The following is an 18,307-nucleotide window of genomic DNA, read 5'->3' on the forward strand; positions in this document are numbered from 1 at the left end:
TAGATCCCTGGAACTTATTCTTATAACCGGAAGTTTGTACCCTTTGACCAACATCTTCCATTTCCCCAACCCCCCAGCCCCTGGCAACCACGATTCTAGTCTCTGTTTCTGTGAGTTTGATGTTTTTAGATTCTACATATAAGTGAGATCATACAGTATTTGTCTTTCTCTGTCTGACATTTCAAGTTAGCATAAATTTAAAAGTAAATAGGATCTGCCTTACCATATTTTTCATTTTAGTCTTTTCTCTTTTTAATGACAAGTAGTATGATATAATATTATAATATTTATATATTGTTATATCTCATCTTTAAGTAACTAAAGATGGCTAAGCATCCATATATTTATTTCACAAAATTAGCTATACGGAATTCATAATTATAATATAGGAATGATGCAAATTTAAAGGTTTTTTTTTTTAATATTTCATACTAATTTGAGAGGGTTTGTTTTTCCTTTTATTCTCCTAAAATTTAATAATTTAGGTAGGGAGCCATCTCTTCTTCTTTGATTAAAGTATTAAGAGGTAAAAAAAAATTTTCAGCCACAGGTTCAGGAAATGTCATACAACTATGAAGTTTAACAACTTGGGTGAATTTTTAAATTAACGTGAACACTTTAAGTGAAAGCAAAATGACTACCTGTAGATCCAGTGGCTAAGGAAATGTATTCTTAAGACAATTTGTCTTTGCAGTTCTGTGTTAAGATTATTTCCTAACAATTTCCTTCCCTTTATTACACAGATCTAATGTGTTATTGTTGTGTTTTTATATTATTAACCTTTGGTTTCATTAAATTGATATGTTATAAAGCTATATTAAAGTGCTAAATTATATTTCCTTTCAGAATATAATCTAAAGAATTATACAGTGTTTATTATGGTTCAAATGTATAAATATCTATCTTTTCCATAGACTGTTTTAAGTTTACCAATAAAAATTAAAACCACTCCCCATTCTTGTATCATTTTTTCAAAATATATCTATTATTAATATGTATAAATTACAATAAAATCTGCTTTGTTTTTGTGCAGAAATGATTGCATTTTCCATTGTTTTCATATTATGTATTTATACCAGCCATCCTGCAAATGAGTATCTTTGGAAGTAAAAGCTAATGTTATACCCTCTGTGGTTTATGTTGTTTTGATTCTGGTGCACTTACATTTAAAATTTTCGGTAGTGTGGTCACATAAAATGAAACCAAAAGAAAAAAGAAACAAGAAGAAGAAAAATTAATGAATACCAAAAATGTTTTTAATGCATTAAACTACATTTAAGGGAAAATAATGAAATGCCCTAATAACGAATAAGTTCAGCTTTGGAAGATAGCATTTCTAATGCACTGTTCTCAATTAAATGAGGCAGGACTGAGTTTTAATTGGAGAAGTGTCTTGTCCAACAATTGTGCTTACCTTCTTTTAAATACAGAATAATGATGTATTTTAAAAACTTAACTTTTGACAAAATAGGTTTTGATGTGATGTTTATATTCAACTTTAATGCGTTAGTTTAATTTTCGTTATTTTTTTTGATTTGCAGATTGCTCTGGGAACAGTAACTAACGTGGAAGAAGCAGTGAAGTGGATAAGTTACACTTATCTTTATGTACGGATGAGAGCAAATCCATTAGTGTACGGCATCAGTCACAAGGCTTATCAGGTAGAAAACTCATTTATAAAAAAAGAATCAAACCTTCTTTTTGGTTCTGTAATCCTTTCATGATATGAGAATAAATGTTTGCTACTCCTGCCTCATCTGAAAAGAGTGAGGAAGCTGGAAGAAAAACAAAGAGCTTTAATCTTTTTAAAAACATACTAAGGAATATTAAATTTGCCCCCTATAATTATTTTACCTTATATCTGTTTTCCCCGCTGATACTAAGAAGTTAATCCTTATATTATTATCAGTTTATTATTCAAGTACATTTCCATTTGACATTAATATTTTACTATAATTTTCTTTTTAACTATGAAAAATTTATGTTTTGGAATAAACCAGACATAAGGAAACTTACAGACCACATTTAATAATAGGCTTATGTTATATGCAGTGTGTTCCTCTTATGAAGTCCTGTCTAAGCCCTTATTCCTAAATTAAAAGACAGCATTAATGATTTGTTATCATAAGTTTGGAGGATGGGATTGATTTCCCTGTGCACATAGACTGAGATTCAGATGCATGTGGCAGCAGCTCTTCCTACGAACTTTCTAGTTGTGTGATCCACGTGGCTTACAGATTTGTGAGATCTTGTCTTTTCTTTAGAACTCTGCTTTATACACTGTAAACACCTCCTAATTACAGATGAAATACAGTTGTTGTCTAATGAAAACATTTCACCATCATCATATGGATATTCACTAGCATTGTCGAAATTAGCAAGGAAGTTGAATTTAACTCAGAATTATAGTTTTCCTCCATTTACTGATAACTTAGTTTTTATATATATTCCATTGTGTTATCAAAGCAGTTACCAATCTTTTTTTTCTTGATTTTTCCTTTTCTATGCAGTAGATTTGACCATGGGAAAATTTAAACTTAAGGCTTAGGGGGGAAAAAAAACAAGAAAAGTAGCAGAGGCAACTAGTTCTGAAGCTGTTAATCTGAAATCATTAGGTTTTTATACTTTGGTTTACTCTGGATGGGATTCACCTACCTCTTCTCAGTTAAAATACGTGCCACCTCTTTTACAGCCAGATTGCTTTCATTTATAAAATGTAGGTCCATTGTAACCTGTAATCTTACATGTTTTAAAGAATGTGGCACCAGTTATTCTCTTTACAAAGATGGACTTTGTGAAAATAGTCAATGGCACTATGAAATTATTCTGAAGGGATAAAGGAAAACAAAGCTCATGTATTTTCATGGGTTAAGCCATCTCAAATCTTGGGACAAGATGAACACATCAATTGATTTTTAAGTAGTAGGTTAATATCAGAAGTCCTTTTTGTATATAATTTTCCATTATAAACAAAGTGATTTTTTTTCCTTCTGAGATGCATAATTTTACTACCTTCACAATTCAGAGAATCTTACCCTTTTTTATTTATGTGTTTTCATTTTATTACTCAGTATGAATTTTCAGCCACAAAACTCAGATGAATTAACACAAACCATGTAGCTTAACTTATTTTTTAATGGTTTGGTAATATGTGATTAATAAAATGTTTTTATAAGATGTGCCTGATACATACAGTATGTATCACTTGTAGCAAAGGCTTTTTGTATTTACTCATATTACTCTTGACTCCGTCTTACTTCCCTACAGTTGATTTTCCTTTGCCTCATTTTTCTGATTTTTAAATTTATTTTAGCATATTTTGTGCATGAATAAGCTGCCATAAAAATCTAAGAACAAATGGTAGGAGTATTAACTCATTAATTGATTTAGAAATATTTTTATACTTCCCCCTCCTCCCTGTAAAGGTCCTATTTCGCTTTATTGCTCATGCCCAGAGAGTGACCTTCAGGACCTGGCGTGTGCATGTGTATGCGTGCGTATGTGTGTATATCTACATGCACACAGACCGTAGGAACAAGGACATTTGTTACTATCTTGTGCTAAATGTCCTTTCTGCTCAGGAAAAGACTGTAGTATAATTCAAAACTATTCAAAAATTCATTGTCAACTTTATTTTACTCTTTGCTTCTATTATTTTTTTTATTCTATTATAGGCAAATGGGTTTTCCCATTAGCAGTTATGAAACTGTTAGAACACTAAAACCATACTTTTGAAAGAATAACTTTGCATTTATTTTTGTATATCTTTACTTTGACAAAGGAAAGCATCCTCACTGTCATTTCTCTAAATAACTGTAAAATAGGAATATGGTATGATGTTTTAAAATCCATATTTATTTTACAGGAGGGAGAAGGCAAAGATTTTTTTCTTATATGTGATTTCTAATTTAAAGATTATAAAACCATATAAGAATTTCAGATTTCAAAATATTACCCTGCATAGATAATATATAGATTAATAATTAGTGAATTTTTAAAGCTTCTTTTTCTTAATGGGATAAAATATTTTCTAGTTATGTACTAAGTTTATTAAAATGTACTTCCGTAAAAATTGTAATAAAATGTTTGAAGCATCAATAAAAAATTTTAATTTTCATGTTTGCAATTGTGTATGTTTGCAAATGATGACTCTAAAGAAATATTCAGGTATTTGTAATGTTTTTTCTATAGATTGACCCAGCATTAACAAAACATCGAGAACAGTTGGTCATTGAAGTTGGCCGAAAACTAGACAAAGCTCGGATGATCCGTTTTGAGGAGCGAACTGGGTACTTCTCCTCAACTGATTTGGGTAGAACCGCCAGCCACTACTATATTAAATACAACACCATTGAGGTATTATACTGAATGGAACAAATACAGTAGTATGTTTGCTATTTCATGCAGATACTTTCTGGACTTCAAAATATAGCATTAATGCAAAATAACAAAAGCTACTAATAGAACAAAATGCTTTTAACTTATATGAATTCAATAACATACACTCAGTAAAGACAAGAAAAAAAATAAAACTTCAAATACTAAGGACCCTCTTGCTCTCCTGTTCAGTGAGTACATCCCAAGCAGTAGACACACCCAAGCCTAAAACAGTTGAGCATGTTGGTGAGATCTGTGGAATGAGTGCCTGAATGATTTTAAGTGGAAGGTGATGACTTAATGATATCCTTGAATAAAAAATTGATAAATTAATTCCAGGCTATTGAGAAACACTGACTTAAGAAGAGTTAATAAAATTCTCAGGTCAACTGTGCTTTTTGGGCAATTTAAGAGATTTTCAAGGGTAATTTTAACTACACAGTTGTAACCTTGTTTGTTGCCTTTTAACATATTCTTATGTGAGATAGGGTGCCACTATAATATGTACATTTCAAAGAGTGTATGCATGTCTTCATGTGTGTTTGTGTGTATGTATGTCTGTACCTACATAGTTAATATGTGGGAAAACTTAACAGTGATTACCAGTGAGGAGAGGACTTAAATTTGAAGAGAAGGAGGTGGGTGAAGGTGAATTTTTACTCTATTCTTTTTATAAAGAGAAAGTTTGAATTTTTTTCTTATATTCATTTTTTTTACTTAAAATTGTTTTTAAAACAATGGAATAGAAATCACTACAGTAAAATTTCTTCAGAAATATGAAAACCTAGGCTTATATGAAATCTATGTTTTGTATTTATTTACCACATGCTTATACATATAACAGGTTTTAGAAAATGCTTTCATATGCTTTTCTAGCCTTTCTTCATCTTTCCCCAAATAAACCTTGTATTTGTGTAGCACATTAGGTTTCTTCAAGTCTTTTAAAGTCTATTATCTCCCAACGGTGATCTGGTTGTTCCTCAACCCAAAACGTTTTCCCTAGCCCCCTACTGCTTCTATCACCTATTCACGTCCACTCATTTTGTCCACTAAGTTAGCTTTCTCTTCTCCACTTGGTAGTGTGTTGCTGCTGACATACATCTTAAGCCTGTTTGCAGCTCTCTTTCAGGAATTCTAGCCGTTCTTCAGCTTTGTCTTTATTCTATATGGCCTTTTACTGATGTTTTTCTTTCTAGTTTCCTGAATTTCTATATGCCCTCACTAGTAATATTGTGATATCTTCACCAGAACTTTCAGGTTATGTATTTTTAGTGATAGGCGATCAGTTTAAAGTTGGTGAATGGTGCAGATTTCCATATGCCCATACTGAAAGTGAGCCAAGACCAGAATGTTGTGTGAACATCCTTTTAGATATCTTATATAGGTTTCATTAACTGATCGTATTGATCTTTTTGCTTCTAAAGGTCTTCTTTAGCTAATTATGTTTTAGGGATGTTTTTAGTCTTTGATAAATTTGGTGATGTTTAAAGCAATGGTTTGGAATAGTATGTCAGAGACATTATAATTCTGCGTTGTCTAGGGCTCAAATGTTCTTTAAGAACGTGTGATTTATAGTCGCGTTTTTAATTTAAACTATTTTGCTGGACCTTCTGTTTTAATCAAATATAACGCTTACCTTGGTAGACCTTCAACGAACTCTTCGATGCTCACAAAACAGAAAGTGATATTCTTGCTATAGTCTCCAAAGCTGAAGAATTTGATCAAATCAAGGTAAGATTCCTTGAGGCTTGAATCAAATGCATATGACATATATGTATTCATTCGTTTACAAAAGCTTACAATTAATTGTTATTCCTGATACGGTATAAGCTGTGTGGCACTTCACATTTGGAGTACTAGCAATGTTCTTCCATTTATCAACAGTGTCCACTATCCTGTATTAAGATTTATGTCATACCTGACATAAATGTATGACATTGTCTAGTACAAATCAAATATAATTTAAATAGGTTTTGCACTGAAACTATCAAAGAATATAGTATGTAGATTTCCGTTTATTTGCAGTATAAGGTTTACTGAAGAAAATATAAAGGGCATGCATGATTCAAACTTAGATATGAATGTTTCTGTGCCTGTATTATAATTTAATCTTATTAACAGGGAAAACTTTAATACTTTGAATCATAGTACTTCACAGCTTTAAGCTATGAATGTGTTATACCATATAAAAATATATGACTGTAATGAATGCGTTTGAAGATAATTCAAGTTTGCGCTAATCCATTTGGGCAGAGGTTTTACTCTGGTCAAATAAAAACTGAAATCTCATCAATTGAAGGACAGTGAGGTCAGAAGATTTAATTTTTGTGGCATATCAAAATTTTATATGTCAATGGTAACTTTAATATTGGTGATGAATAATAAAATATAATTGTATCAGCCTCAAGATAGTTTCTTATTGTATTTTATTAGCTACCTGTGAACAAATTACTATTATTTAGTATATAAAAAGAAAATGGTGAATTATAGTAAATGGAAACTTTTAAAAAACATTTAATGTGGTTTAATTTCAATATGAAAATTTTCTGTGAATTAGCCCAAATAATCTTATAAAAACATTGATTCTTCCAGGTCAGAGAAGAGGAAATAGAGGAGTTAGATGCCTTGTTAAACAATTTCTGTGAACTCTCAGCTCCTGGAGGTGTAGAGAACAGTTATGGGAAAATAAACATCCTACTTCAAACTTATATCAGCCGAGGAGAGATGGACAGTTTCTCCCTTATATCAGATTCTGCATATGTCGCACAGGTAAGAATATTATTCCCTTCTAATTTTCTTTTACTTGTTTATTTTTAGAGACTGAAGGAATTAATTCATGCTATCCTGTGAATGTATCACATTATGACATGCTCCCAAATTACCATTTTATCTTAGAACTGGTTCTATTTGACTTGTATGTCTTTTATGCCATCTCTGCCATTAGAGCACGAGTGAGAGTGGGATTTGGTGGTGGTTTGGCTCTTTGTGATATTGCTGCTGTTTTTGTTTTAGAGTTGTAAAATATCAGTATCTGATTTTTTTCTGCTTTTAATGATAAAGTTTATTCCTTTTGCTTACAAAGGGCAATAAGGCCAGAGTATTTCAAGCAAAAAGAAAAGATTGTGGAACCTTTATAGGCTTTCCCCAAATGTTAGAAATATAAACAAATTTTTTTTACCATGAAATATGGCTTAATAAATATACTGCATACCATGTATGCACTATCGTAACTCTGATTTAAAAAAGTAATCTTTCATCCCTGCTGTTGATACTTAAAAATTGAGGATTGAAAGAAAATTAGTCCCTAAATTAAAGCTCATTGAATGTATAATTTTTAAAAATACCATAGTATAAAATGTTATAATACAGTCTTGCACTGCATAACAACATTTCGGCCAAATACAGACCACATATACAACGGTGGTCCCATAAGATTATAAAGGAACTGAAAATTCCTATTGCCTAGTGATGTCGTAGCAATCATCACATCGCATAGCTGAAGAAGAGGCAAGAGAAAAGAAAGCTGCAATAGAAGAAAAAGAATCAGCCTCAAGAAAATTCACATTGAAGGGTTTAGCCGAAACTTTCTCAACAGGCTCCTTGAAAAATTTGAAAACACAGACCCCTAACACTGAAAGGTTTTCATTACTAGAGAGGAATATTCATGGTGCATTATCTGCTTACAAATATATCTGTGATGACAAAAAGAAACAAACCAAGAAAACCACCATGGACGTATTTCTGAAAAGAGTGGCACCTTCTCAAGAAGAACCTTGGGCAGGTCCTTCAGGAGGTGTTCCAGAAGAAGCATTGTCATCATAGGAGGTGACAGTCCATGCATGCTCTTCCCCTGAAGACCTTCCATGGGACAAGATGTGGAGATGGAAGACAGTGATATTGATGATCCTGACCCTGTGTAGGCCTAGGCTAATGTGTATGTTTGTGTCTTTGTTTTTAGCAAAAACGTTTAAAAGTTAAAAAAAAAATTAGAAATATAAAAAACTTATAGAATAGTGATATAGAGAAAGAAAATATTTTTGTACAGCTGTACAATGTGTTTCTGTTTTAAGCTAAGTGTTATTACAAAAGACTTAAAAAGTTAGAAAACATTTTAAAGTTTATAAAGTGAAAAAATTACAGTAGGTGATGGTTAATTTGTTATTGAAGAAAGAACAATTTTTTAAATAAATTTAGTGTAGCCTAAGTGTGCAGTGTTTATAAAGTCTGCAAGTGTGCAGTGATGTCCCAGGCCTTCACATTCACTCACCACTCACTCACTGACTCCCCCAGAGCCACTTCCAGTCCTGCAAGCTCCATTCATGATAGACGCCCTAAATAGGTGTACCATTTTTTATCTTTTATATGGTATTTTTACTCTACCTTTTCTATGTTTAGATATATTTAGATACAAAATACTTACCATTATTTTGCAGTTGCTTACAGTATTCAGTAAAGTAACATGCTGTCCAGGTTTGTACCTAGGAGCAATAGGCTACACCATGGAGCCTAGGTGTGTAGTGGGCTATACCATCTAGGTTTGTGTAAGTACACTCTGTGATGTTCACACCGTGACCAAATTGCCTAATGACACATTTCTCAGAGCAATGCATGACTGTATTTATGTTCAAACCCTCCGTGTGAAGTAAAGTAGGTTCTTTTTTGCAGTATTTACCTTTCAAATGAGAGGTTTCCCTTCAATACATACTTTTTAGAAAAATATTCTTTACTTATCAAGAATACCTTTTTCATTTTTTTTAAAGATTTTTTTTTCCTTTTTCTCCCCAAAGCCCCCCAGTACATAGCTGTATATTCTTCGTTGTGGGTTCTTCTAGTTGTGGCATGTGGGACGCCGCCTCAACATGGTTTGATGAGCAGTGCCGTGTCCGCGCCCAGGATTCAAACCAACGAAACACTGGGCCGCCTGCAGTGGAGCGCATGAACTTAACCACTCGGCCACGGGGCCAGCCCCTCTTTTTCATTATTTTTTATTGAGTAATGCCTCCTTTAAGTTAAGGAGAAATAAAAGCTGAATTTTATTTTAAATATAGAAACTATTCTACTATGTATCTTGTGTTTATAATTTTATCCAAAGACTTAATATAGAAAAAGCATGTTTGGTTAAATAAATTATTAACAGCCTTGAATACTCAGGAGTACTTTGAAACAGCTGTAAAAATGAAATATTTACAAATATGAACCAAGAAATATGTTGGTAAAAAATTTGAATAAATGCAATAATTTAATTAAAGAAACCAAGTGATAATTTCTTATACTGTGTAAAGTAAATGCGAATGTGGTGAAATTTTTTTTTGCATTTTGGAACACATATGTTTCTGCCATAGAAAGATTATATGTGCTCTCTAACCCCTATAGCCTCTGTAGGAATCAGTGTTTCTAACTTCTTTTGTTTTATCTGTTTTGCTAAAAAATAATGTAATATTGTCATTTTATATTTTCTAATGATGTTATGTTGAAATAGTTAATGATTTAACTAAAAGGTAAAACTTTACTGGGTTCTGGATGAATAATCTGGCCACGTTTCTTCTTGATTCAAGATTATGAACATGTTATCAGAGACTGATACACGAATTGCTTTACAATATAAAACTTACGGTTTTTTCATGATTGGTGCCCAGAAAGTCAATCTCAGAAGATTAAGGATACATCTCAAAGCATCCTTAGTTTTTCTTAAATAGCTATTATGGGTTTAGCATCCTTGAATGCATTAGATAATTATTGTTGAGTTTTTTTATATTTCAAGTTTAAGCCATCAGTAGTTCCCCAAGCACTCTCTCAGCTCTGTAAAACGGTGCTTCCTTCTATATTTCTGAAACTTTATTCTCTTAGCCCCTAAGATAAATCCTTAGTTTAAGTATTCTGTGATTCTGTAAAGAAACCTATACTGAACTTCTATAGTTAGTTACTAACTGCACGTTAGAAACTTTGATCATTATTTCAACCCAATTTATATCCAGATTAAAATATCCTGTTTGTGTCTTGTCATATGGGATTTCTCCTTCCATTTCTTTTAGCTTTTAGAGAACAACTGTAGGTTCTGAAATATAAAAGTAACATCCTTTAAACACAGTTGGGAAAATTAGCCTGGCAGTTTCTACAAGAGCAACTGGGAATGATGTAGGAAGACTTATTTAATAGATATAATGATCACAGTGTTCATTTTGTTTCTCATTCTGTGGGCCTAATAAGAGCCATCCTGTCATTTTTAGTGGGTATCAGAACTGTTCTCATACTTCTAAATACCATTTTGTTCTTAAATTTCTAATACTGAAACAAAATAGTCGAATTTATCAAAAGACAAATACACATTGTAGATAAAATATAAAACCAAAGCCCTTAACTCTTATGATCTTTTTTACCTGATAATTTCAAGCCAGATTGTCTGTTTGCTATTTAAAATCTTTAATCTTTTTCTGATTTTGACCAGATTTAATGTTCTTCATTTTCAAATACAGATGTCGTTAGATATTGTAAGGTGTCTCCAAGTTCATGATTTTAAAAATAATGTTCAATAAAACAGTCTGCAAAGTTCATGATAGAGGGAAAGAAGCAAAACAAATGGAAACTAACCGTGGAGATAGGAAAAAAAGGCTTCAATCGTTGTAACTTTCTATGTCTATTAATAAAGTTATACTCAGACCCCTCAACTAAGAATCTTGCAGTTAAATTTGGAATTGTTTAGGTCTGTCTTTGAACAGATACTCTGACACTAACTGTCTGTGTAACCTTGGTCAAATTATTAACCTCTCCAAGCCCTCATATCTTCATCTATAGAATTGTACTATCAAAGCAATGAAATGCAGTTGTTGTAAAGATTAAATGAAAGAATATCTGTAAAGCAGTTAACACATTGCGTGGTTTATAGGGAGCTACAAATATGGGTAGCTGCACTCATCAGTACTTCCTCTGTCACCCTTCTCTTACTAATTTTTATCACTGACTGGATCCCAAAGTCTTCCTCATTTCTCTAAATAGCCTTGTAAGTTAAATCACTCCGCTATATACCCAAGAACACCTTTGGCTGTCTCTTACATTCCAGCTGGCCTCAACAGCCTCCTCAGTGCTTTGCATTCCTCTCGTCTCTTCCTACTTCCTTCCTGTTTACGGGGTGTAGGGTGGAGTTTCCTAAGAACTTGGAAATAAGGCTACCCTCTGAGCATTAACCAGGATAACATCCACATAGAAAGGATATGATTATTCTTGCATAGAAATAATAAAGATAATTAGGGTTATATGAGGATAGATGTTGCCCACAATTAAAGGAGGCAGCTTGACATACTTGTTCTGAAACTGAGTCTGAATAATAAATTGACATTTTTAAAAGCACATTGGACCTAACCACCAATCCCTCTTTTTTTCCTTCAGAATGCAGCTAGAATTGTCCGTGCCCTTTTTGAAATTGCTCTGAGGAAACGTTGGCCTGCCATGACCTACAGGCTCCTGAATCTTAGTAAAGTCATCGACAAGAGGCTCTGGGGTTGGGCTAGCCCTTTGAGACAATTTCCAGTCTTACCACCGCACATTCTAACAAGATTAGAAGAAAAAAATCTTACTGTGGATAAACTGAAGGACATGAGGAAAGATGAAATCGGTAAGAAGGAAGCAAAAATACTTTAATGCGTTGTTCTGTGGAAATAAAATATTTTACTTGATGTAAAAGAAAAGTATTGTGAATTTTCACCTTACTCAAGATAAATTTTTACCATTTTTATGAAATTTCCCTTTCATTTGTCTAAACTCAAGCAGAAGTCCCTCTAAATTTTATGAAGTTGCTTGAAAGAACTAGCAGTTAAAATGGAGTTAGATCGTCACACCCTTAAGTTGAGTATTTTACAGATAGAATCTTAGCTATAAATGATGAGAATTAATCAGTGAGGTTTATTTCTTAATTTATTTTGTAACACTTAGCTCATTTCAAAGTCTTTTTTACATTTATCAGCAGTATTACAGCAAAAAATTATGTCAACGTTAAAATCTGTTTTTGCAGAGTTTCTAAAGGAGTTTCATCATTACATATTTATCTTTAAACTCAGCTGGTATCAGTGTGTAAATACATTTGGTTGTCTACCTTTTTCACGTAACGTTGAAAAATTATTCTTAGATACATTCCTATGTACCTTAGCATTTTATTGGACAAACATATCATATATCAATTAGGTAATATTCCAGGCTCTGAGTAGGATAGACATTACAAATGAAGGGAGTCAGACTGCAGAGAAATAAGAGAGAGGATTGCTGCTGACAAAAGGCCCAAAGATGTGAAGCGTGGCTGAGAGTTATTTCACTTGTGTAGTAAGAATAGTTCTTAAGACAGAGTGAAAGAAGGGAAGCATCAATAAAAATACAGAGAATTGAGGGGTTTAACTAGGAAAGTTGAGAGTGCTCATAATAGGGTAGCATGTAAATATTTTATCAAAACAAAGAAGATCACTTTAGTTTCAAATCCAAGTGAACATAAAACATTTTAATTTATTCATAAATGTGATTTAAAAACTTTATTTTGGAGAGCCAAACATGTAAGAAATATTGATACTATAAAATATAATCTATTTGCACTTAGTTGCTTGGACTAGAGTAGGAAAATGTTTAGTCACACCTGTTTGTGACCGCCACTTCTACCCCAAACATATCTGTATTTGAGAATCTGATCATTTATGAAAATATGTATAAGTGGTTAATTTTGTGCTAGATTGACCATATTTTATCTTTATGATTTCTGGAAATGGATGTGGATGGGTGACTTGTGTTTGATTACTAAAGCATTTCCCATCGTGGTTATAGAGTTCTGAAATAGACCTTGAATAAATTAATGGCTGTTTTCACAAATATTAGATATTTCTATAATGTGTCATGAACTAACTAGGAGAAAAGTGGAACTTTTTATAGTAGTTTAAACACTATTAAGTCTCAGTAATTTTAAGAACCCTATTAATAGTTGAAGAAACCTTGATACTGGTTTTCAGAGCTATGAATTGCTAATTCAAGTTAACTATTACAAAATATTCAAACATGCCAGGTCAAGAATGTCAACTATTCTACATAGCAAATCATAAAACAAGCAATAAAATCACCTTCTCTGAAATCCCATTTACAAGTCAGATTATATTGCTTTTTTTCTCCCTGCACACATTTCTTCTATGTGATGTTTTTCTTGCAGGTCACATGCTGCATCATGTGAATATTGGACTCAAGGTCAAACAGTGTGTTCATCAGATTCCTTCAGTTACAATGGAGGCATCCATTCAGCCCATCACACGGACTGTCCTCCGAGTGACGCTCAGCATCTGTCCTGATTTCACTTGGAGTGATCAGGTAGAAGCAGAAAATACCTATATCAGCGTTAAGCAAAAATGTCTGTACTGCAGGTTCAACTACACCTCCTTATGTCTGTCCTCCAGGCATACAGAAAATCCACTAAAAAGAATTCATATTGAAGATTCATTAAAACGTAGCAATATTTACTCTCATCCTCAGGAAAAATGTGTGATATGTTAATATGTCAACCAGTGAGACCTCTTCAGAACATCTAGGAAACCTAAAATTTCAACATTGAACAATGTTTATTGAATTGAGCTCCATAGGGACTTCGTTTAATTCTCTTTCATTTTCTTTGTGTTTTCATTTTTGCCACCTCTCCTTACTCTTTCATTTTAGCCTACTAAAAATTCAAGGTTCTCCATGCTGAAAGAACCGTTTTTAAATCCTTTTGTTTCTCAAACTGTCATTCTCTTCTTTTCTTTACCGTTAGACTTGTGGGAAGAGTTTTCTACATTTCACTCCTGGTCACCTGTTTCTCTCCTGCTGAGACTGCTTTCTCAGTGATCACTGAAACTGGCTGGTTGTCATGAGAAATGTCTTTTTCTTAGTTATTTTCTTTACTTTCTGAACATTCAGTGCTGTACATAGTCTTTGACAATGTTTTTCTTTGGTTCCAATCACATTCCTATTTCTGTTTTTACCCTTTCTTCTGTTCTTCGTTCACTACCTTAGAAGTTATATGTATGTGAAGATCCACTCTGGATCTTATTCTTATTCAATCAACATTTTTTAAGGTCTGTTTTCGTACCAGTTACTGTGCAAAGAGTACAGTAGTGTAGAGATTGTAGATACAAAGGCAAGTAAGACTCAGTCCACCTTTTTAAGAAGCCAGTGGGGGAAGACATGTAAATCAGTAAATGTAGTATTGCAATGCCTACTTTACATGGTTATTGTAAGATCTAGTTAAGTATAAGTAAATACCTTCTGCATTACCTGGCATTAACACGCTTTAATGTGAATGAATTGTGTTCAGCAACATGCTCTAAAATTACCCAACCATAGTCCTAAACCCAATTGACCATTGGTCTTAAAGTGTTCTAACCTTTAATTCCTTCAGTTCCCTCATCCGTAAACATGTATAATAATAATAATGATCTTTCTCACAGAATTTCTGTGAGGACTAGATGATGTAAAATTATATCTAATATTTCTATAAATATAGAATTTTGCATAATATAAAAATTATATGTAGCCATAAACTCATATTTCAAGTTTCATATTTAAGAGAATTTTTCAAATGCATTAAAGTTTCATATTTTCTTCACATTATTTTCTTCTGTCAATATCCATAGTCTCCCACAATTTGGTTTAATTTATTAATAAGATAGAGTACTTAATTGTTTTTATAGTTAACTCTATCAGTTAGAATGCTCTTGGCTGCAAGAACAGAAAACATGACTTGTCTCAAACTAACTTAAGCAAGAAAATATATTATCTTCCACAATAAAATGTCGACAGGTAGAACGGCCCTAAAGTTGATCAAGACTGTTTAATGATATCATTCAGCACCCAAGATCTTTCCATCCTTTTGCTTGGCTGATGCTGTTGGCCACTTCCCAAATGTTTTCTTGCTTCCTTGTTCATGTTTAAAGAGAGAGGGAAATACCCCCACTTTACCAACCCAGGGCATGGACTATAAGACCTTTCCTTCATTTTAATTGGGCATGTGCCTGTCCCTCACCACAAACTATTTTCAGGGGGATGCTGTAGGCTAATTGGCTTATGCTAATCAAAATTATTCTTGGAGATGGGGTCACCTCCTGAGTCACATGAAAGAGAGATGAATACTAAACAAGACTGAGCTTTGTTAGAGAAAGAAAAGAGAGAGAGAGGGTCAGCCCCAATGGCCTAGTATTTCAGCACACTCTGCTTCGGCGGCCCAGGTTTCGTTCCTGGGCCCAGACTTATACCACTTTGTTAGCAGCCATGCTGTGCTTGTGGCCCACATATTAAAAACTAGAGGAAGATTGGCACAGATGTTAGCTCAGGGCAAATCTTCCTCAGCAAAAAAAAAATAAAAAGAGTGAGAGAGAAATGAATACACAAAATGTGGTATATCTATCCAATGGAATATTATTTGTCTATAAAAGGAGTGAAGTAGTGATGCATGCTACAACATGTGAAGTGAAAGAAGTCAGTCACAAAAGATCTCATATTTAAGTGATTCTGTTTATGTGAAATGTCCAGAACAGGCAAATCTATAGAAAAAGGAAGTAGATTGTGATTGTCAAGGATTGGAGGTTGGGAAGATGGGGAACATAGGAATTGACTGCTAATTGGTGCAAGACTTCTATTTGCAGTGATGAAAATGTTCTAAAATTAGATTGTGGAGATGTTGCACAACTTTATAAATATGTTGAAATCATTGAACTCTTTACTTTAAATGTAAACTTTATGTAAATTGTATATCAATAAAGCTTTTTACAAAGAGAGAAAGGAATGAGTGCTGGGTATACAAACAACAGTATCCCTTTCTTGAGTTATAATATATATAGTATTAGGATACTATTTGTCTTCTAGGTCCATGGGACTGTAGGAGAACCCTGGTGGATTTGGGTAGAAGATCCTACAAATGATCATATTTATCATTCAGAGTATTTTATAGTTCTTAAAAAACAGGTAAATATGTGTGTGTGGCTATATCCTTATTGTGTTACTATCATAAAAAGAAAATATAAACTAAATAACAATTTCTGTTTTTATTTCTCTAATTTCATAGTGACATTAAAGCTTTATTTTTTGTTTCTTTTTGGCTTTACAAGGAAACAGTAATTAAATGTTAGAGTATTGATATATTCAGTGTGACCTTAGTTTGAGAAATTGGATTGTAATCTTTATCATGGTTTAAGGCATGGCTTCCAGAGGAATGGAATGTATTAAATAGGTTTATATTAATTATATGAGTAATGTAAATGGGTTTATATTATATTAAATAATATTAAAAATAAAATTAAATAATAATAACTTTAGGTGTTACATAAACAGTACTAAAGGGTATTGAATCATATTGTGGAAGGGGCATTTTTTTTTTAATTCTCTATAAATTCCAAGGGAAAGACTCAATTTGAAGCTAGCATGTCGAACTTTGCTTCAGTCCTAATTTCTCTTTTTATCACAGAGAAAGCAAGCTTCAGGCTGAGAGCTTTGGGTGGGCAGCAGTAGAATTTCATAGCAATGTTTTTTTTTATTGCATGTCTTTATGATTACCTTCTATGTATACCAAGTGATTCTGTTATTCCACTTAAGGTAGTGATAGAATTAAAGAAAAATAATAAGTAAATAATTTAGTAAAAATCATGAAATAATTAAGTAATCGAATGAATGAAGTTTGGGGAATTCTGATGAATCGAGTTGGTAATCTGTTAATACATGATGATATGCACATGTAAATAATATAAATTGAATGTAAATTTTACCCTTGGTTATATCACGTATCCTCAGAAGGAGACTCCCCACAAGTTTCTGAAGTACCTGAATATCTCAGCTATTTAGAAATCTAACATGCTTTCTTTATCTTTAGTGTATCTTGCTATAGATACTATTGTCTTAACAATAGCTTAATAAGACTTTTATAATGCTAGAACATCCATCTTCATTTTAGACTTTGTCTCCCCTTAGGTCCTTAGTAAAGAAGCTCAGCTACTGGTATTCACAATCCCTATCTTTGAGCCTTTGCCTTCCCAATACTACATCCGAGCAGTGTCTGATAGATGGCTGGGAGCTGAGGCTGTGTGTATTATCAATTTTCAACACCTGATTCTGCCAGAGAGACATCCTCCCCATACAGGTAACATATCCAATAGCAATTTGAATCATCGATTTTCCAAATTGTTGTTTTAGTTAATGTTGAAAGTGTCTGCTTTAAAATTGTCTGAATCTGAATCAAAATCCAACTTATTTGTCAATATAGTTTGAAAAGAGACTTCAAAATCAAATCTTTGTATGTATTTGTTTTGTAGAACTTAATGATGGGCCTTAATTTTTGTTAATTTGAATTCTAAAAACATTTACTAAGCCTAGTTCAATTCTAATAGTTCTAACAAGCATGAGACTATTTCTGTGTTCCTTTGCCTTCATCTCTATTTTTACATGTAACCATTATAATTTCTCCATATCGCCTTCCTTTTTCATTGCAAGTATCGTTTATCATTTAATCTGTACTCTCTGTAAAACTTTGGAGATATCCTTTTTTCTTTGTGTTTATTACCATTTACTTAAGCGTATTTCTAGTATGTTAAATTAATAAAGTGAATTGTAGGATTTTTTCCTCCATTTGGTGTGCTTCCACACCAAAAAAGTGCTGATACTGGGGCCGGCCCTGTGGCACAGCAGTTAATGGCACACGTTCCACTTCTCAGGGCAGCCCGGGGTTTGCCAGTTCTGATCCCGCTTGCAGACATGGCACTGCTTGGCAAAAGCCATGCTGTGGTAGGCATCCCACATATAAAGCAGAGGAAGATGGGCACGGATGTTAGCTCAGGGCCAGTCTTCCTCAGCAAAAAGAGGAGGATTGGCAGTAGTTAGCTCAGGGCAAATCTTCCTCAAAAAAAAAAAAAAGTGCTGATACTAAAGAGTCCTGTTATAATATCACTCC

General features: G+C 33.0%; 1 protein-coding gene across 2 annotated transcripts in view; it reads left to right on the forward strand.

Moving 5' to 3' along the window:
- Positions 1–18,307, forward strand: part of ASCC3 (activating signal cointegrator 1 complex subunit 3) — a 323,391-nt gene that overhangs the window by 197,697 nt on the left and 107,387 nt on the right. For both annotated transcript variants that reach the window (XM_046674951.1, XM_046674950.1), the window contains exons 17-24: positions 1,542–1,661; positions 4,192–4,356; positions 6,022–6,108; positions 6,970–7,146; positions 11,761–11,986; positions 13,553–13,707; positions 16,234–16,332; positions 17,332–17,500. In XM_046674951.1, the coding sequence (XP_046530907.1) occupies positions 1,542–1,661; positions 4,192–4,356; positions 6,022–6,108; positions 6,970–7,146; positions 11,761–11,986; positions 13,553–13,707; positions 16,234–16,332; positions 17,332–17,500 (1,198 nt within the window). The remainder of the gene's footprint in view (positions 1–1,541; positions 1,662–4,191; positions 4,357–6,021; positions 6,109–6,969; positions 7,147–11,760; positions 11,987–13,552; positions 13,708–16,233; positions 16,333–17,331; positions 17,501–18,307) is intronic.

This window comes from Equus quagga, chromosome 11, assembly GCF_021613505.1.
Source record: "Equus quagga isolate Etosha38 chromosome 11, UCLA_HA_Equagga_1.0, whole genome shotgun sequence".
Taxonomy (NCBI): Eukaryota; Metazoa; Chordata; class Mammalia; order Perissodactyla; family Equidae; genus Equus; species Equus quagga.